Source organism: Pungitius pungitius, chromosome 15, assembly GCF_949316345.1.
Source record: "Pungitius pungitius chromosome 15, fPunPun2.1, whole genome shotgun sequence".
Classification (NCBI taxonomy): Eukaryota; Metazoa; Chordata; class Actinopteri; order Perciformes; family Gasterosteidae; genus Pungitius; species Pungitius pungitius.
In genome coordinates, this window is record NC_084914.1 from 10343951 (window position 1) to 10365085 (window position 21135).

At 41.7% G+C, this 21135-nt stretch overlaps 2 protein-coding genes across 4 annotated transcripts; one reads left to right on the plus strand and one right to left on the minus strand.

The window, feature by feature from the left end:
* Positions 1 to 101: 101 nt before the first annotated feature.
* LOC119209643 (fizzy-related protein homolog) lies at positions 102 to 6508 on the plus strand. Of its 2 annotated transcripts, none has more exons than XM_037459089.2 (14): positions 102 to 289; positions 1330 to 1402; positions 1878 to 2006; positions 2175 to 2238; positions 2653 to 2783; positions 2869 to 2954; positions 3036 to 3219; positions 3388 to 3453; positions 3726 to 3828; positions 3965 to 4149; positions 4252 to 4485; positions 4600 to 4704; positions 4936 to 5028; positions 5166 to 6508. In XM_037459089.2, exons 2-14 carry the CDS (start codon positions 1334 to 1336, stop codon positions 5205 to 5207), a joined length of 1491 nt encoding a protein of 496 aa, XP_037314986.1. In that variant the 5' UTR covers positions 102 to 289; positions 1330 to 1333; the 3' UTR covers positions 5208 to 6508. The 2 variants fall into 2 exon arrangements, with proteins under 2 accessions (XP_037314986.1, XP_037314987.1); XM_037459090.2 differs by lacking the exon at positions 102 to 289 and adding an exon at positions 296 to 679.
* A 9205-nt stretch (positions 6509 to 15713) lies between these two features.
* On the minus strand, positions 15714 to 20164 carry LOC119209602 (spindlin-Z-like). 2 transcript variants are annotated; one of them, XM_037459026.2, is made up of 5 exons: positions 20040 to 20164; positions 19383 to 19424; positions 18621 to 18880; positions 18092 to 18325; positions 15714 to 17383 (listed from the first exon to the last, which is right to left on the minus strand). In XM_037459026.2, exons 2-5 carry the CDS (start codon positions 19400 to 19402, stop codon positions 17178 to 17180), a joined length of 720 nt encoding a protein of 239 aa, XP_037314923.2. In that variant the 5' UTR covers positions 19403 to 19424; positions 20040 to 20164; the 3' UTR covers positions 15714 to 17177. The 2 variants fall into 2 exon arrangements, with proteins under 2 accessions (XP_037314923.2, XP_037314924.2); XM_037459027.2 differs by lacking the exon at positions 20040 to 20164 and adding an exon at positions 19711 to 19973.
* Between the last annotated feature and the right edge of the window lie 971 nt (positions 20165 to 21135).

Here is a 21135-nt window from a genome sequence, read left to right on the forward strand (position 1 = left end):
GTCGGACAAAAAGACAGGACGTAACGTTAACTGCCGAAGATAAATGAGTCATCGTGACATTGACACGTTTCCTTAGCAACGCAAAATGTGTGATTCAAAAAACCACGACGTCACATCCTTCCCGTGATGCTTAGCGGACCCAAATTGATCAGCAAAAGAAAACAATTGTATCTTGCATGCTCTGTTTTACAGAGTAAAAAATAAATAAAACAAGATATTTCCACTAGAATTAATACCGCAAATAAGAACACGTAAAATTTGCGTGACAGGAAGATTTAATCCGGGCACGGTAGGTGTTAATAAAAGAGTAGATTGTGAACAAACAATGTGGCTAATGTATTAGCCAGCTAGCTTATTTTACGTTAACGTTAGGTCAACCAGCTGAGCTAGCGTTAGCATAGCTAACTTAGCTTGGATGCTGGATGACTGAATCATTTGGTTTTTGAATAATTTTACAATGACCACCGCACCCAACGTTGATGTTTCATGGAACGATCTAGCAAAAACCTTCACTCAAGCTATCGTCGTTAGCTAATGCTTATAGCAAAAGGCAGCTAATGGTTGTAGCAAAAGGCAGCCTAGCAGCAGCTGATCCCTTGAAACTACTGTAACTACTGTCATTGCTGTTTACGAACGGATTTGCTTCTAGTCAGCTAGTGTAAGTAAGATTTAAATGAAGGTACGTGGGTCTAACAGTTGTTTATAATGTCATCTCTAGGAAAGGCTCCTTGAAGAATACATTTACATTACCATGCAGTTAAATGTACTCTAACCTATAATACGTTGATGCCGGAGGAAGCGTTGGCCAGAGTAATCCACGGTCTCCAGTGGTCAATTTAATAAAGTCGTTTCTTTTTCCAGGTCCAAAGACATAGGTTTGTCCATCATAGCATTTTATTGTTGAGTTTATTAACCAATGCGTGGATCTATAGAAATCTAATAACAAAACTATTGATGAACCATCCAAGGTTGTCTCTATACTTGATGCTAAAACAATTAAATTACATTACATTAAATGTCATTTAGCTGATGCTTTTATCCAAAGCGACTGGATATGAATGCTTCTTATAAAAGGAACATAATCCTTTCTTGGTTTCACATTTTTTTAAATGGAGAAAAAAAAAATATATGATCATTTGTGATGATAAAAACCCTTCATGGTAAGGTATATTTGACTCAAGAGTCACTTAAGAGTTGAATCGATTGTGCTGTCAGCACCGGACCGGAGAGTACCAGTGTCCATGTCATAACCTGTCATCTGATACGTGCATTTAGGACACTTGTGTATGATTTTACAAATGTGTTGATCAGCTTTAACCTGTTTTCAAGAACCATGGATCAGGACTATGAATGCAGGCTACTCAGGCAGATCAACATTCAAAATGAGAATGCAAGCCCTATAGTAAGTAAACCATACACACATTTGTTCATAAAGGAGCTGTGTTTCCTTTTAAGAAAAAAAAGGAAACGCAAATAGCCTTTTTGAAGTCTCTACTGGTATCACTACAGTTAGTAGGTCATTACCTTCACCATTGCACGATGGTGGCGCCTCCCAAAGAGGATTATTAACTAGCCACGGACTTAGATGGCTGAAGATGGTGTTACTCGCCATGCATTGAAAGTATGACATTTTAAAGGGACAGTCTCTTTTTTTCTTTTTGACGATATCACTAGTGTTGAGTGAAAACAAGACCTCACCAGCAAAATGCCTGGGTTTTGTGAATGATGCCTCCTGTTGTTGACACCTCGGATTAATGCACCATCTGCCACCCAATTGATCTTCCTACTTTGACCAGGTTTTCACACCACAGTCCAAGGCCTGTTTGCATTTGGCCTCAAGTCAGAAAATGTTTGCTCCTTTCACCCAACTTGTGTAGAAAGCAGTAGGAGCTGTGCGGGCTCTGACACCCACCAGCTCCCCCCTGTCCTCGCCGAGCAAGCATGGTGATCGCTTCATTCCCTCCCGGGCTGGAGCCAACTGGAGTGTCAACTTCCACCGCATCAATGTGAGCCCGTCGTAATACACCCAATACTTCACTGTGTTTCCTACCAAAAGATCAAAGTGTTTATTATTGCTTACAAAAGAAAAAGCCTATCCCCTTGCCATTTATTTTATTGTTGCGTGTCTGTATTTGCTTTCAATGATTTCTTAATTATTCCATTTTCTGATGTAGGAAATTGAAAAGTCGCACAATCAAAACAGAAAAACAAAAGATGGCACAACGGACAGTAACAAAGGTAATCAGTCTACCTTCATGTTTCTCTCTTCAGTATCATTGGACATTTTCATTACCCATTACTTGTTTGCTCTTTAAAATGTCAGGATTTATTATATATATTTCCAATCATAGAATAATACAATTATTTTGTAAGCAATTACTATTTGCTTGAAGAAATACTTGAATTAGATGAATTGTCAGTCTGCCTTTCATAATATCATGTGAAATGATTATGATAGTCCTGCCCGTTTCTTGGTTCATTTCTACGTGCCTCAGTTTGCCTCGTCAAAGTTGATCATTTGAACATCTTTTTTTTACTAAGCTTGGACAGGCTCATAGAAAGGGCCCTAAAATTGCAGAGGGAGCAGTGTTTGAACTTAATCGTTCCGACAGCCTGGTTAGATTTCCCCTCTGTCCCCTCCTTTGCCTACAGCGGATGGTCTGGCTTACTCCGCTCTGCTGAAGAACGAGCTGTTGGGAGCGGGCATCGAGAAGGTCCAGGACCCTCAGTCAGAAGATCGCCGTCTGCAGCCATCTACTCCAGCCAAGAGAAGCCTTTTTAGTGTAAAACTAGTTGACATGGCTACACCTTTTGATGCACCAGTTTAATGGGGATTCATTTCAGTAACCATCTGTTTGTACATTGCAGTATTCTGTAAGTGCAAAGAGGGCTCTGCCAGAAGAAGATGGAAACACAGTCTCTCCATATTCTCTCTCACCTGTCAGTAGCAACAGGTAATATGTTTCCCCTGTCATTTCTTTCATTTTTGGAAAAACAGCATCATATTCCTTACTTACTTTAGTTGTGCATTGTAGCCAGAAACTGCTGCGGTCGCCAAGGAAACCTACGCGAAAAATATCAAAGATACCTTTTAAAGTCTTGGACGCGCCAGAGCTTCAGGACGACTTTTACCTCAACCTAGTGGACTGGTCCTCTCTGAATGTACTCAGTGTGGGACTGGGTACCTGTGTCTACCTGTGGAGTGCCTGTACCAGCCAGGTAGGTGTGTGTGTGTGTGTGTGTGTGTATCCTCTCAAATAGTGTTTTCAATCACAGGTTTCGCAGATTGTGTCACACATTAACAAAAAGATTCTTAGGATATAATTGGGCTGCCTCTTGATGTCATTTGGATCAGAATTTTTTTCTTTTTCCTCACCATCTTTTTAGGTGACACGTCTATGCGATCTTTCTGTAGAAGGAGATTCTGTAACGTCAGTGGGCTGGTCAGAGAGGGTAAGCTTGTCATCTATTGTCATCTTCTACTCTTTTGTCAGGCAATTTAATTTTTAAAGTAAATTTTGCTTGTAGTAACACCTGCACGCTTTTCACATTTCTAATAATCAAAAACTGAGTTGATGACTACGGTACTCAGATTCAGGTGACAAACATAAACCATGGAAAAGGGTAGTAGTTCACCCAACACTTTGTAAAAATGCAAATATCTAGCTCTTGAAGTCATTATCAACTCTTGATTAGTCTGATATAAGTGCGCTGTCTATTTTCAGGGTAACTTGGTGGCAGTGGGAACTCATAAAGGATATGTTCAAATTTGGGATGCAGCAGCAGGAAAAAAACTCTCTGTGCTGGAAGGACACACAGCCAGAGTGGGTGAGTTAAGTGGCTGGAGCGGAGACAGCCATCAGAGTAGATATTACAGCCTTCGTTCATGTTGCAGTTGTTTGGCAACGCCGCTCATTCACGGTCGGTGAACCATCTTCCCCTCGATTTCATTCTCGCCTGCCAGGTGCGTTGGCATGGAATGCAGACCAGCTGTCGTCTGGGAGCCGTGATCGGGTGATCCTCCAACGGGACATCAGGGCCCCGCCTCTCCAGTCGGAGCGCCGTCTCCAAGGACACCGGCAGGAAGTCTGCGGACTCAAGTGGAGCACAGACCACCAGCTGCTAGCCTCAGGTGGAAATGACAACAAGGTATGCAGACGGAGAATCTCACCTGTCTCCGGACCAGCTTTAAAAAAATAAATAAAATAAAAACTAAATCTTGCCCCTTTCGTCTCAACCTGCTGTCCCTAGTTACTAGTGTGGAACCACTCGAGCGTCCTCCCCGTGCAGCAGTACACGGAGCACTTGGCGGCGGTGAAAGCCATCGCCTGGTCTCCCCACCAGCACGGCCTGCTGGCCTCCGGCGGCGGCACCGCCGACCGCTGCATCCGCTTCTGGAACACTCTGACCGGCCAGCCGCTACAGTGCACTGACACCGGCTCTCAGGTCTGCAACCTGGCCTGGTCCAAGCACACCAATGAACTGGTGAGTCGCCTGAGGTTTGGCTGCCCAGTATTTACAGTAGCGCTCAACTAAATTGAGGTGACCCCTGAATGTGTTTTGTAAATAGGTGAAAACACTACTTTTTTTTTTCTGTAGGTGAGCACACATGGTTATTCCCAGAACCAGATCCTCGTGTGGAAGTATCCCTCTCTCACTCAAGTGGCCAAACTTACTGGACATTCCTACAGGGTTCTCTACCTGGTCAGTATGTTCTCTGTTTATTAGTGAGCATGAACGGCATACTCATTTCACATGACTATTATATATTTGTATCTCAGAGAAAATACTAGAAAGACTTGGTAAAAGTTCTCCTTTATCACAAACTCCTCAAACGAGTCAAAATGTGTGGAAGTGAAATCATCCAGCTACTTTTGATGTTGTTCTGGGTAACACCGTATATTGAGTGTATAATGAAACCTTTTAATTTCTCAGGCCATGTCCCCTGATGGAGAGGCCATTGTGACGGGAGCAGGAGATGAAACACTTCGGTTTTGGAACGTCTTCAGCAAGATGAGATCCACCAAGGTATTCCTCCTCTTCATCTCACGTTGACGACGTCTTCCTCCGCTCTGTACCTTCATCCGTCTGTAATGTTTTATTCCCCCGTGGTCTTTGTCTTACGACTAACATAAACATACGTCTTATGTTTCTCCCTCTTCTAGGAATCCGTGTCAGTGCTTAACCTCTTCACCAGGATCCGGTAGCTGGCCACTGTTACTACGAGGGGACAATGCCGGGAAGGAAATTTCACTTTGCATGCATCAAACTGTAAACGGGCTCGTACCTTTTGAGTGTTTACCTCAGCAGTCTGCAGAAGCCCCCCCACCCCCCCCCATCCCCCACCTCGAACGCTCTTAGTGATTTGGCCAAGTTGTAGCTGGAGGCGGGAGGGAGCTGAAGAGATGTCCGAGTGTCGAGGGCAGAGCAGATGTGCATGTACAGTGTTCCACTTCCTCCTTAATAATAGAGCCACTGACTCACCCAACAGACCAGGGATCTGTGATGACAAGGAGAATGTGGGCGGGCGTTTCTCTCCCCATATCATTATGCTTTGTTTACAGACTGACATTGTGCTTTCCTGCCAAATATTGAGTTCATCCTTTCGTTTGTCTTATTTATTTTAATTTTTTTCCCCCTCCTATTTTAAAAACATTTAAAAAATGTATCCCCGCTAGTTGTTTGTTCTGGAGGCCGGGGTGTTTTAGTTTGTGTGAAACTGCAGTTTCTTTGGTCTGGTCTGTGGAGCATGTTTGCAGAACAATTCCAGGCTCTTTTTGTATTTTACCGGGTGACAATAATGTTTCATGGACACTGTTAAACAATTACATCACCCTGTGCCGCTTCGACAACTGTAAATGCTTACCTAGGTTTTGACTGTAACTTTTTCTCATTATTCAACAAGCTCATTGTTTTAAAGGCGAATGGAAAATCTTTATTTGGTAACAACACACATAAGAGTTTATTATTATTAAGGAAAATCTGGCATTAAAATGTTAAAATGAAAATATTTTGTCTTATATAGTTTTTAACATTGACTATATCACACAGTAAAAACATTTGGGAATAAATCTGAGTGAAAAGGCTGCAGAGCAGCTGCTTTGTGCTCTGTCTACAAGATTCAAGCACAAGGCACCTGTCTTTCGCTACTTCACATCGTCATCGTCTGTGTCGAGCAGTCATGTAATTCTACTTTTGTTATAAATTTCATACCTGCAATGTTTCCATCTCATTTTCAACTTTTTCCTATTTGAGTCAACTATGTGCCACATTTAAACGAATGCTATTTATTTGTATTGTGAAAAAAGATTATTGTACAGAAATGGCATGTTTGTTTACCAATACCTGGGGGATGTTTATGGGCAGTTTCACTGCTAGACGTTATGGAAATTTATTTTAATGCCACTTCAAAATCAAGACAATACTGCAAACTCGAATTATAGAAAGAATGTTAAAAAAATATTTCTCTACTGACAGATAATCAACAATTAAACGATCATATCATGAACCATTTGTTGTCGCTATTTTAATAACTTTGAAGTGAAATCAGTTTGCGCTGTGAAGTTAAATAGGATATCGCATCATTCTACCGCGCCCATGAATGATCAATGAATCGATTTGAGAAACATTTGGTGCGTAACCAAACTGTTGAGCTTTATAACTGTGAAAGATCCACATAAACAATCTATAGTGCTGCACTGCATGGCATGCTCTTTTATTACCATGAACAAGGACACAGTAGCTTCTCCTAATTCTGTAGATTTTCTACAGAGAACCAAATCTACATTTCCTTGAAACATTTAAAAAACATTACTGGTCCGAAACGGTTTTGTTTAGCTTTATGGAGGATTTCTTTTTCGGGGACCAATAGTATCACAGCATTGGTATCACTTGGCAGGTGTTGCTGTCAGGGATCAATTTGCCAGTTGTTTTGGACTAAATTGATCACTGAATTTGTGCATCTTCACTTCGGTTCCGATCCTCTGCCAGGCCTGGTCTTCCCCCTGGTGATATTTCCTGTGTCGTCTAATTTCTTAAATGATTGACAACCCCTGGATACAGCACATGTAGCGTGGGTAAAGGTGCACACTCCTCGATACATTGTTACCGCTTTGCTGTGAAAGGAAAGCGGCGGTCTGACGGAGGTGGAGTTTAACATCTCGTGGTTGATTGTTGTCAATGGCACCTTCAAAAGTTTGCAAAAAAATGCAGTGCCCAGCTGTTTTATGAAATTAGTTTATTTGTCCCCAATCTGAATTATGGCCTTCCTTTTTTCTGTTCAAGACCGGGTAAAAAAAACATCACACATTGTATTTGTTGAGTTGTAGTGTTTGTGAAAGAAAACTTGTTTTAGACATTGTGCAGAATAATCAGTTTGAACACCAGAGGGAGCCATACAATGAGCACACTGCTGCTGCCACACCCTTTACCATCCACATTAACCATGTCACCTTGAGGGCGAGAAGCAGCTTTAGCTCTCACTAGTATTGGAGTGTCTTTATAACATGCCATGCAGAAAGTTAAACAGCAACTTGACATCTATTTTCATTGCCTCTTCAGTTGGGCATCTTTTTCTTTGTTTCTTTATTTCAACGGCAGCAAAGACATCCTGTGACCTGCTAATCTGTTCATATCAACAGTCACCCGAAGCTCCTTTGCCTCTGCTTGTGCCCTGTTTAACTAAACTCCTGCTTGTTGGTTTATTAAACAACTTCATGAGCTATTGTTCAATGCTGTCAACCGGCCAGGGACTACCGATGAAATCTAGTCTGTTTGGCTAAATCTGGCGCATTGACATGATCGTTATGTTAATTAATCTGTATTGTCACTTCTACAATTTGTTTTACCGGATTACTGGATTACTACATCATTCTAAATAACAGGTCTAACGGGTCTAAACACATGAAGAAAAATAAGTCTTAAATGCCTCTGTTCCTATCGTTTTGCCATAATTTACAGATGTTGCTTGTATGGAACACTGGCTGGCTTTTAAATAAGACAGACTGAAGAAAACAAAAGGTCTCTTTTATACAGTATTTTTCAGTGTGATGAAGATGCAGTTCTCTGTGACTCAGCTCTTCGCAACGTCACAGAGCCTAAGCTTCTCTCCCTTTCGGACTCCATTATAATGTCATCTAAATAACATGCATAGTCCATTATAGTGTTCAGATAAATCATCTGAATGGAAGACATTCAACACAGTATTCCAGCTCATCTGTGGCTCTCGGTGGGCAGATGTTAACATTAAGCCCTGAAAGCAGAGGATAGGACAGAGGGGGATTGATAATATGCGTAATCCTACCGCCTGATGTTTCTATCAAGAGGCACGGGGTGTGATGTTCGTAACTAAAGCCTCACAACACAAAGAGCAGGATCTTCCCCCGGGTTCCTCCATAAGCCAGACTCTTGAGTTGTATTGATAAATCTGCCTAGTGAGGTATCAAAGGAACAAGGCTTTTGTGAAACTAATGGCTGCAGACACCCAGGCTTTTTTTGTCATGTTTTCAGTGCGCCGGGATGTCAATCATGCGCCGTATTCATTAATAGACACTAAAGTCCTTCTCCCCAACAGCCCCTCTGCACTCATAAACTTGGGGGGGGATTTTACTCTAAATTGAATACTGAGAAAACAATTTCCAAACACTCCAAATGACTTTGTTAAGTTGTAGAGAGAACTTAATGTTGCAAGTCAAAGTGGAAACAGTTGATGGAGCTTTAACATGTACTTGGGAAAACCTAATCTTAAGACTCCCATGGAATTAAAAGCAGATTTCTTTTGTATTGTTTTCCATGTCAATATCTCCATGGTACGCGCTTTTTATTTTCTCGACAGGAAAGATGTGTCATACATTCATAGGACAGGTGTCATCTAAGTGTCTAAATGCTTGTTGACAATTATTATAAGTGTGAATTCTTACTCACAAGTAGATAATACGATCCTTGCATACACCAAAACAGTTTAAATGTAATCAGCAATTCCTTGTAAAGGTCATTGTTGGGCAGTTTCCCTCTGATTGAGAAGAGCAAAGAACGCTGAAGCCCAGAAGGATCTCAGACACCTCGGCTCCCTGTGAAAAGGCTGCTCAGTCATTGCAGTACTAGATAAAAATCTAATACCGAAAATTAGTTAAAGTACAACAATGCCCTTTTAATCACTCACAATACAAGCCTACAAAGCAACAAAAAAAACAGTCTAAATTAACATCACACAGAGGTGTGCTGTTATTGTCCATAAGATATAAATCCTTTGTGATGCTGATCCTTTTGATGGGAAGCTTGTTTTACCATCGATCATTATTCTATGCATGAGGGTTTTGTTGACTGATCGGTTAAAGTTGTTCCACTTGTCTTATGTCTTGGTGCTGTGTGTGGTGTTTGTGTTTTATGAAATCTTAAAGCAAACAGCTGGGATAAACAAACATTGTATTGAATCTGAAAGCAATTGGGCTCAAAATCAACATGTACACTTCAATGTGTGAATGTAACCTCACATTAAATTGTATTTATTAAATTGTATTTAGCCCAGACGTTTTTCCAAAGCAATTCATTTTACCAATTAAAATTCCCAGTGCCCTTAAGGTATGCATATTCTTGATCCGCAAAATTCAGGTTTAATTCAATTACATCTGAGCTCACCCCATCGTGCTCTGTATTTTGCACATTTGGGACCCATTTCAATTTAATTTGTATTTCTTTGTATGTGTGTGGTGACACAAAGTTAGAAAACGGAATAGATTTCACCACGAGTCCGTCAAAAGAGGGGTATGTTGCATCGAAATACATCTCCGCACATGTTGTATCCATTTAATCTTCATATAATAGAATTTTCCGGCTGCTTTGGGCCGCACCCTTAACAAGGTCTGGAGAGAAAAGAAATCCTCGTCAATTGGCTTCCCTGCGCAGTCGTCACGCCGCCTAGTCCCGCCTCCCCCTTCCTTCTCCGGGCAGCGGACGTATATATAAACACGCTGATCCATCTTCCCCCAGCTTACCCAGTAACATCTCGACAACCAGTACGTGGAGCCCGGATGGGAGGGCGCAACAGACCCCGATCGTGGCTGATTGCAACAGACCCCCCCCCCCCCTCCCCCCACCGATGCCCGCTCATCCAGCCCGGCCGGCGGTACGCTGTGTCGACGTCACCTGTTGTGTTCATCGATGCCCGGTGAGTCCCCACGTACACAGCCGTTGTCCCGCTGCTTTTATTAAGCGATGCAACGTTAGGATATTATATGTGTTCATATGTATCTTGCTCCAAAACCCTTGTTTTTTTGCACTTCAGGTTTGAAAAACAGAAATATGTTGAAGGAAAAAAAAGAGCCTCCAAGACAAAAAAAAATGAAAAGACGAATAGCTGTTTAAATCCCGACGGCATCTCCTGGAAATGAAATGACAATCGTTTTGCTATCTTCCTGCCTCGCCTGGGAGGAGGAGGAATGTTTATCATGCCAGCCGTCATGTTTCCGTAATTTGAGAGAGAGCGAGAGAAAAAATATATATCTGACCTTAGATGAGGAACCGGGTCGCTGCACATTAAATTGTGTCACGTACCGGAGGTCTTTTGGCTTTGCCAACCTCCTGAGACAAAACTTCGCTGCAGCAACAGGTGGCATGTTTTTTTTCTTTTTTTCCGGGCCGGAGTCGAGGCGAGAGGCTGAGGAGGAGAGATGGACGTGGAGGAGGAAGTAGGGCGTCATTCAGCACCGAGACACTGGACAGCTCCCACGTCGAGGGATCGTTTCTGTTGAGCCGCAATCGGGACGGAATATCTGTTTATTTGTCGCTTTTACATAGTTAACATTTTAAACCAGGCTGAACAGGCTAAACCATGTCCTGTGAATATTTAAACAATCTAATAGTCAGCATGTAGATGTCTCTGCTGCTTGGAAACTAAATTGACGATTTTTGAGAGGCAGATGCCTGCAAAAGCAACCGCAATAAGAGTAATTTGTAATCAACGTTATATTAAAACGACTCTTGTAAATAGTATTGATTATATCCTCTTGGGTTTCTTCTTGCTCTAAGGTCTCAGCACTCCTCTTTTCTCTAGTTTGTTCTAACAAACCCCCCAGCCCCCACTTCCCTCCTTCCTTGTTTCCTTCCTCCCTTCCCACCTCTCACTGAACTGTCCCCATCTTCCCATCCCCCTCTTCCACTGACTCCCAGTCCTGTTGCATAGCTACCAGCTCAGAAACATACTGGAGATGCAGGACAATCTGTCTGTCTCCTTTCTCTCCCTCTTTCTCGTTCAGTCCAAATGAGACTTATTGGAAAGCAAACACATCTCACTGAGTTGACGGCTGGCGTTCACATTTCCATTTTTTTCATTCTAAATGGGGAGTAATTGCAAACTGTGCACAGCTTGGGGTTTGTGTTCGCTGCATATGGTGAACAACGTTTATTCTAAGTGCTGTGCTGTGATTCTCTCTGTTCCTCCTCCCCTCCTCCTCCTCTCGTCTCCCTCTTTTGAGAGGAGCTGAAAGGTTGGCATTATGACAACAAAGGAGGGATGGAATGTCAACAGGCTTCAGAGAGAAATGGGTTCAGGAAAACACAGAGATGGGAATTGCATGTCGTGTTTCCATCTCCGACATTTGAAGTTCACCACCTGTCAACACACTTCTAGCCGCTGTGTTCTCAGCGACACCTTTGACACATGCATATCCTGAAAATGCCCTGTGACTCCAGGGGACAATGTACAATCAATATATCATGATTTAACCGGGGCGGAAATATACCAACTCCGGTATTTCTTTGCCCTGGTGTGTTACAGCTGTTTTTCTTTTAATACAGATTGAAGCGGGGGATCTGAACCTCAAAACAAAAAGGAGAGGATGCTTTAGATAATTGTTGGTGCTGAGTGGAAGACTAGTGATTTTGTTGTGAAGCTGATCAAAGAACAACAAGTCCCAGTCTACCTCTCAGCACAAGCAGTGCTCGTCCGTCCAACTTGAACCTGCAAGGCTCTTCAATTCAGAATGTGTTCACATTTCAATGTAGGCATTGTGACTGAGGTTTCCATTTGATCAGCTTCAACAACATGCCTGTATTATTTTAAACAAATACGATTCAGTTGTAAAATTGAAATCAAACGCATCATATAAGCATAGACAAAATTTGATTCACCACCAATGAAAACAGCTTCAAAGCCGCAAAGCTCAGAAACAAAAATGATGACATACGGCAGGACACATTGTATACAACGGGCTTAGAATAATGTCATTGTTTATTAATTAGTATGCATTTGACTTTACATCTAGCCTTTTAAATAAAACCTGGATGTAAAACTTTCTTGTGCCTTTCTGAATTTCCTCACATCGGCATGAACATCACAGCATCATGAGAACACGCGCACTGCATAAGTCATGCACACGCCTGCTGAGAAAATCACCAAAAAGAAGAAAAAAAAAAACCCCACCTGTCTCTCCCGATGTTGTGTCTTACTAACTACTTCCCATTCATCACTCAAATGTATTTCCCCTGTTGGTCGAGATGGTCTGCTCCAGAAAGCTTTACTTAACGCTCTACTATGTCCAACACTTTGAGCACTTAGAGGAAGAACTACATGTCAACCCTCAGTAAGAGTGGTCTAAACCCCTCAGTGCACCTCAGCGGCGGCCTCGGCCTCCGTAATGGACAGTGCATGGCACTTCCTTCCCATAGTAGGTAGTGAGTTTTGAGTGACCAGGTGATAAAAGTGCATCTAGCAGGAGGGGTCCTGTGCTGAAGATATCACAGAGAGAAACATCCTCATTATTAAAAGGCATGTTGGGAGGGTGGCCTGGCTTCCTGCTCGGGGATTAACACGTTGCTCTGAAGGAAGCATTTAGTGTGAAACATAGTGGCAGTGCTAAGGGCCTATTAGCATCCAAAGCCATTTGAGAATGAATCTCGTATGCACAGTGCCCACCATTTCTTCTTCTTATTACACGTTTACAGTTTTTGGTCTGCTATCAAGGGTGGATGAAGAGCTAGGCCTTTTTCAGAGCCTTGATTAATATCAGTGAACCGACCTGAGAAAATATATAGACATCCACACTCATTGCTCAGAAGTCTGAGAGATATGCTCACACCACCTGCTCTCTGCTCTGATGCCGCTTTCACATATAGGAGCAAATTTAGCTCAATTAAAAAAATACATGAAAAGAATGAAATGAGCAACTAAGGAATTAACATCACGATGCTTCTGCATCATATAGAATTCTTTCAGTTATGCGTAAACATACACAAACCAGTGCAGGTGAGCACAATTCATTCTTAGAAAATGTGAATCTATAAAGATATTAGATATACTGCCCCCCTCCCTGCTCCCCGCACAGGATACCTGCACGAGTGACTCGACAGGATCCCCATTTCTGTGACGAATGACACACTGTGCCCACGACAGAAAGTCAAGCAATGTCAAATGGAATAACTGTATTTACATGAAAAGTTACCTGACAAATGCTCAGTAAATACTGTTTACATCGTTGAACCCTCTCAGGTACATTTTAAACGACGAATCATCTTCATCTCCGCTTACACTAAATGTACAAATCATGTCATTATCTCCTGTTAAAAACAGATGACGCTTACAGCCTTTTTCATTCAGAAAAGGTTGCAACGTTTAATTAAATATGCATCGTGGCTGGTCTCCTTCACGCTGCACCCTGTAGGTCTCTAGATTGGCGGCATGCTGGTTTTTCATATATAAAAACTCGGAACTGGCCTGCGTTGCTAAGCAACACAAAAGAGTCAAGTGCATTTGCTCATCGGCCAATAAGAACGCATACAAAGTTTCAAGGATTTTGCGGAAGGTCCTGTAATAACCTAACAGGAAAAAATTGTGCTACAACCTTTCATAAATGTATTTTTCATACGAGTGTATGATTAGCGTCATCCTGTAAATGTTTCTGTCTTGCATCCTTTACAGAGATAATGGCTCTCAGCCTTTTTGGTAATGCGTTTTAAAGGTGGTGTATACTGTATATTGTTTGTTCTAGCACCACAGAACATAAAAACCACTGAGATGGTCAGCAGCACTTTTTGCCATTTCAGATTATATACTATAGCCTATTGTTTTAGCAATAAAGAAAGAGATACAAGGAACAAAATACACTCAGTTACATCGTTGTCCAGACGTTTGGGCCTCAAATAACAGATTTATCACAGCCATAACCAGGGACATACGTATATATTTGGGTATTTATCCTGTTTTAACGTTTATCAAAGCTACTAGGGCTTGTGAGAAGAGATGGTTTCACATTCAAAGACGTGCCTTTTCAATGGAAGCGGTTGCCATGAGTCCAGGCTGATGGTTTCCCTAAGAAAGAAAATGCTAGAAAATAGTAACCGACGTGTTGAAGGAAATGCACAACAGGTGACAAACGCATCAGACACATTCTCAAGAGCACAGACCTCGTGTAACGCATGTCCTCCCTCCCCGTTGTCATTACTATCCGGGCACCGAGCCTGGCGTGATGGCATGCCAACTGTTCCCCCGCTGTCTGTACTGGCACCTGGCACCAGCACCCCGGCACCCCGGAGGGGCCGTGGGGGAGGGAGAGGCAGCGCGTAGTCAGCATGCGGCGACACGTGCGGCCCGGTGAAGCGGAAGGCAGGGGAGAGCCCGTCTGCTCGTCATCAAAGCGGGACTGACATTTGACGAGCAGACACCCGTCAACCCTCTTATGATACATAAGCTCCTTCGCATGGCAGATTGTGCTTGGGCGTTGAATAAGTACAGATGTCTAAACGGGGTCATCTCTGATGCATTTTCTGTTGATAAAACAAATTAACAGTCCCCCAACACACATAACTGCGGCTTTCATAGAAATGGGTAAAAGCTGTTCACTTCAAAATAGTGACCTTTGACACAGCCAATGTGTGCCGCATCTTTTCAGTAATAGCTCGCTTTATTACAGAGGAATCTATAAGGGTTATGTCTATATTTAGCTTAATGTATACTACTATATAGTTTAACAGATATTCACTTGATTCTAAGACTAAATAATCAACTAGTTACAAGTTAATACCCCCCCCTGATTGTATTGGCATTTCATTAAGGAAGCTATTAGGAATGTAATTAAAACAAGTTGCACAAGATGCTGAGCGAGAGAGAAAACGTTTACTCAAAACTATATCTGGTTACTGAAATTTTAAACCCATCATTTTTTTTTCTTCTTGTCACACTTATTTTATGTGTAATCACACGTTTAAACCAATATTATCTGAGCTCCTCAGAACATGCAAAAGCTTTTGTCACACTGGCAACATTGACGTCAATGTTAGAATCAAGGTGTTAAGGTATATCAAAATATAAATATATATTATAGTATACATCAAGCTGCGCTGCAACGTGGAACTGTGTCTTCATTAATGCAAGAGTCTGTCTGAGCTGTAGAAATGAACAGGCATAAGTTAGTGATCTAACTGCTATAGTTGTTAAATCTGTTTTAAAATGTGATATAAGATCTTTTGTGCTGTATTGCGTTTAGCGTTCATAACACAATTCGGTGTTTTGGGAAGTCGGCAAAAAAACATTACATTTTAAAGAGCAAGATGGTAGTTTTGGAAATGAAACGTTTTGCATTTAAGCAATATTTTTTTACAGTTATTATCAAAAAGGGGAATTTCATTCAGTCAAGATCAACACGTAGATACGTACTACATTTAATTCAAATAAAAATCACTTTATCACCGATATGTAGATTGAATTGCAGGTCATATGATGATCAGCTTTGATGAACTTTATTTATGTGTCGCATGCCATTAAATAATTTCTGTAACAAATATTCTAATCTGATCCACGTGATTGCTATTTGAATTAATGTGTTGTACTTTCAAGCATGATGAAACTAACTCACGCAATAACAAAACAGAAAAACATTTTTCAAGCAGCTTTGTTTGAAGTTCATAAAATATCGCCAATAATACAGAACAAAACAATCAGGTTCACGATCAACAATATTGTGAGGCTTCAATATTTTTTATCACAATAATTGTTTTGGCAAATAATGACTTCAGTTCAAGGTTCTAAACAATGTTAGGCGCCAATAATGACTACATAAATATTGTGTAGCACAAACAACTCAACATCAACATTTTATCATATATTATCATAATGTAGAAAACTTGCAATTTACATGATGAAGATGAAATTACTTTTTATTATAATCTGTGTTAGATAACCATGATGTTAGACATCAACGCATCAACACTGACATCGTAGTCCACTGTGGGGGTGAAATAAGCACACCGGTGAAATGAATATTACTTTTATATTCAACAAACTGAGGCCCACCAGGCAAGTTTCGTCAAAACGTTACCAGCAGCCCAGAGGGAAATAAATAGCACAAACAAAGAAAAGTAAATTGAAAGTAAAACAGAGAGCTATAAACAGATAAGAAAGCAGAATTCTTCTTAGTTTGATGTCTTGCTTACAAAAAGATGATTTGGGGCATTGAAAGTTGCACTATACAAGTTGGCTCTAACCAAAAGTGTGGGCTACACAATCGGTCTCAGGCCTGCTTTATTGACATTGAAGACGACCCAAGTCGTACATTAAGATCAACTTAAAAAAGGCACAATGAGTAGGGTATTCTTAAAACATAATGTATGGACTCAAGCCAAAACAATCCCTATCATCACCCATGACCCCATTAGGAGTGTGTGTGTGTGTGTGTGTGTGTGTGTGTGTCTGCGTCCCCACAGGCCCCCGCATTCTCTTCCTTATTTTCATTTTGCTACGTTTGTGACCTTTCTGGGAATCAACCTCTATAAGAAGGCAGCGACCAGGTAACAGATTGTAAGAACGCAACTTAGAGGAAGCTACAAGAAGCGGCCGACACGCCGCCAAAAAACAGCGATGCAGACGCCATGCGTTCAAGGGCGGGTCAAACGTGGGTTTGATTCGCCCGCTGGCAAGCACCGTAACCCTCGAGCCAGGAAGGAGGGGCCCTTTTTGAATGTTGTTTACAAACCGCTCATACTCATTGTGCCTCGAACGCTACGGTTTAAAAAAAACAAAATGTCTGGTGATGTGAGAATGGAATAAAAAAAATTTAAAAAACGAGGCTTCTGATCTTCGGCACATGCCTCCTGCTAGGAGAAAACCGAAATCCGTAACACTTTCACAGGTAACGACGGGTCGGGTCACAGATGAGATGTCGGCTGCAGGTGATTCGGGACAGTCGGCACTAAGTGGTCTTCACCAGATCGTAGACGTGGATGTGAACGTCATCGTCATATTTGATGTAATATACCGTGGGCTTAGCTGGGACCTGGTAGATGACCAAGCCAGTCCTCTTTAGGCCGTTATCTGTGACGTACTCCACCTGTTTACCCACAAGGCTCTCGGGCTCTTCACCTGGCTTCCTGTCTGCGGGCAGCAGGTGTTTGTTCTCTGGGTGATAAGACAGATGGACAGTCAGAGGAGTCAACGAAATTCAAAATAAGAACAATGTAAAAGGACAAAGAAAATTCTCTTTTTTTCCAATGCTTCATCAATTCATCTTTGTGAATACATTTTAAAGCTTTAAAAACTATCATGATGGCCACAATTGAGGAAACTGAACATTCTCCCGGTGTATGAAATAGATATTTGTTAGATATGTTTGTTCACGTATATATACATGGTCTGGCCTTTTCTTCTACCATCAGTCTTTAGCAACTCCTTCACATTGCATTAGCTAAAAGTGTAAATTAAAAAAGCACTCCAATTAAAATGTTTAAAAGAAAACAGGTTTTAAGATGGTTAAGTATCAGCACTTAAAAACTGAACCAGGTCCTCTATCAAACATGCCTGTCCCAGTTTGTTTATTCACTTGTCATTGTCTCTTATACTACTGTTTCTATGTGATGTACTAGTGTCCATAACAGAACATACTCAACTATCGAGGCAAGCAGAAACATAACAAAAATGATGGTCATAATAATTTATTTTTTATAAACATAGGAAAGAAGGCGGCAAACAGATTGGAGTACAGTACAGTATTGTATTGCTGACTATGCAAATGTGTCCTGACCTCTTCCTCCCACCTCTCCGAGAGAACCTGAAATACTAAACATTCACTGATTGATGCATACAAACACTAATGTCTTTCTACGTTACCCGATTCAGGCAGAACACGTAGATCTCCGTCCTTATAGTCGTCCCACAGCTGGTACATGTACAGCACCGGGTCCTTCTCGTAAGTGATGTAGTACCAGTGGGTCATGATGGGGGCTCGGGACAGCACCATGCCTCGCCACTCGTTCTTCTCACCGCCCTCCTTCTCAAACAGATGCTCCACGGCGCGGCCCACCAGCTCCTCCGCCCCGGGAGGCACCTTGATCTTATTGTTTACTGCAGGAAGAAGAAACTTCTCAATGCCTGTTATCTGAAAGACTGTATAGAGTCCAGTATAGTAGACTATTAAATGAATAAATACTATGTTACAATGCTGTCAAAGCACTGATAAAATCCGCAAAAAGGTGTTGCATACTGAAGATAAGAAATGTTTTGAAATGACCAGACAAAATGTGTTTTAACTCATCGCTTAATTATTTGGCTGCTCTCCTACATTTCTGATGAGTTTCATGAATTAGTAAGCCACAATAACAATATATCCACCATTAGAGACGGACGTCGTCACACTCACCGACTTTCTCCGTCAACAACTGCAGGTTGGACACCCGGTTGTCTTTGAAGAGCTCAATGCCATACACACAGTCAAAGCCATCGTATTTGACCATGTAGAGGGAGCTGTTCATAGTTAGGCGCTCCAGAACGGTGCCTTTCCACTTGGTCACATTACCCTTCTCCCTCCAGGTGTGCTGAATCCGTCGGCCCAGCAGGTTGTCGGGGTCCGGGCTCAGGGTCGACGCCGAGCTCTCGCTCAGCTCTCCGCTGCTGCGCTTCCTACGCACACGGAGGCAGCGTCCACGTTAGTCGCATTGCAACTGTGGCAGACATGAAGGCCCTTTTCCCTACTTCCAGGGTGTCATATGTTTTAATATTTAAGTTCAGTCGTCTTTCCACTGATGAAACCAAGCATTAGTGTTTTAACACATGGCATCACTAACATGAACATGATGGGGTAACTTGAACATATTTGTAGTCGTTAAGATGGAACACCTTAAATGGCACATAGATGAAACATCTTAGAATATATTTTATGTATTACGGAAACCTATTGATTGGACTCAATCTGCATTTGATGTGGTCTTCAAGAGGTGAAATATGAAAGCACAATGAAATGTAATGATGATAGTTTGAGATTTGAATTTATAGGCTAGAAACACTGGGATTAAAGTTATTTTTCAAGGTGACACAGACCAGAGATGTGTTGTTCTAACTAAGTACTCCTTCATGAAACACATCTGGGTCAAAACATTCAATCGCACTTGCTGTGTGATCCTACCTGCCCCGTTTCTTTGACATGTTTCCATAAATTCACTCAAGCCTGCAAGACACAAGACAGCTCAGTTAGCCAATACAGGACCGGACCAGCTAAAGACAGACTGTCCCTCTTCACCCTTCATACAAATCAATTCAAATAGTGTCACGTCGTTTTACTGTCATTCAGCTCACTGAACCAGCGGCGCGCAAAGGAGCCGAAAGAGTCGCATTGCCGGATGTAAACAACCTATTTGCGACGAGCTAACGTAGCTCGATGCTAACGCGGACCCGCGGTGCAGTTTATACATTTACGCAGCTAACCGGGAGGTATTTAAAATGTGTAACTTAACCACTGTTGGCTGAGTGGATGTCGACGTGTCGCTGGGATTGTGTGTCTGCGGGGAGTCCAAAAAAAACGGGTCACAGCCAGGAAGCCGACGCCACTGAGTCACTTCACCAGATTGTTTATTTTTAAACGAGGAACATTCCTGAGAATTTCACTCGGACATTTCTACACATCAGCTAGCGGAACAAAAGGAAATGCATCGCCATGTAGGCGCTGGTTTCTCTCCCTGGTTGTAGATCAACGGGCTAAATCAGGACTCGACATTATATACCAACGTTAACTGACATTTTAATCTGATCGGCGAGGAGACGGCAGATAAAACGTTTGCCCTACCTGATCAATAATTTCACATGTGGGTGTCTTTGTAGAGCAGATTCCACCTCACACCAACGTAAGGTACATATACACGGAAACAATCCGGATATGTGGCCTACAACTACCAGCAGCCACTACGGCAGCCCTCAAAGCATTCTGGGATATGAAGTTCGTTTATACAGACATTCCCATTAGTTCCTTTTGAATTGGGCCGATCGTAAATAACTAGAGTAAAGGGTAATCCCCTTCTCGCAGATCTAGTGTTTGTTGTTTTCTCCACCAGTTTGACATTCCCACTAATACTTTGTTCTCTTTTCGATGTTTACGAAATGGTGAAGCCTACAAAGCCTTGAAACTACATTTCCCAACATTCCCAACAGAGCATACCCACATTTATTTCCATCGTTGAACGCTGCGCATTAATATATTCAAGCCCTTTTAATGCTAAGAAAGATCTGGAATATTTAACTGTATGTTAAGTTTTTCATTTTAAAATTGTATCTGAAATGCTAATTTTCACCACAAGATGTCCTACTCAACACGAGAAGTGTGCTATACAAGCTCTGTTAACAGACTCTGGATGATGGACTCACCCGTGTGGGGAGTGAATAATGCAGTACCCTCGGGTGCCTGTCTGACAGCTTCTTCAGGGTGAAAGTGTTTGGTTTTATCTTGTGCCAAACCACTTGTGTGTGCCTGTATGACTCATCTGTGATGTGAACACACTGCGTAAGCCTGAACCTTTATGCATTGTAGCTCAATTTCAACAATGTTATGCCATTTGCCTTACAAGACCCTTTACTCCATAACTTCTCTGTGTGAACTCTTTTTTTTTAAACTTAATTTTAAAAAAAGATAAAAGATGACAAAATTGAAGCTGTTGAATCCAATCTGCTACACAATCTTCTACATAGGATTTAAGTTCAGTGTTGAAGGTTATCAGGCTGCCCGATCATCGTTGTACTGCATACAAATGTTAATCAAAAGGTCATACCAACAAAATGATACTATATGAAATGAATAATTTCTCCCAATAAAGCATCTCCCTTGCTGCTTACGTTAAATTTTAGTAGAAAGCTAGTTCTTTGAGTTTGATGATGAACACCAACAACAT

Coding starts and splice junctions, on each gene's coding strand:
- LOC119209643 (XM_037459089.2), top strand. CDS start 1,334: ATGGATCAGGACTATGAATGCAGGCTACTCAGGCAGATCAACATTCAA. Junction 1,403..1,877: donor ATGAGAATGCAAGCCCTATA/GTAAGTAAACCA, acceptor CAACTTGTGTAG/AAAGCAGTAGGAGCTGTGCG. Junction 2,784..2,868: donor CCAAGAGAAGCCTTTTTAGT/GTAAAACTAGTT, acceptor TGTACATTGCAG/TATTCTGTAAGTGCAAAGAG.
- LOC119209602 (XM_037459026.2), bottom strand. CDS start 19,402: ATGTCAAAGAAACGGGGCAG. Junction 18,326..18,620: donor GTTGTTGACGGAGAAAGTCG/GTGAGTGTGACG, acceptor TTCTTCCTGCAG/TAAACAATAAGATCAAGGTG. Junction 17,384..18,091: donor ACGTGTTCTGCCTGAATCGG/GTAACGTAGAAA, acceptor CTTATCACCCAG/AGAACAAACACCTGCTGCCC.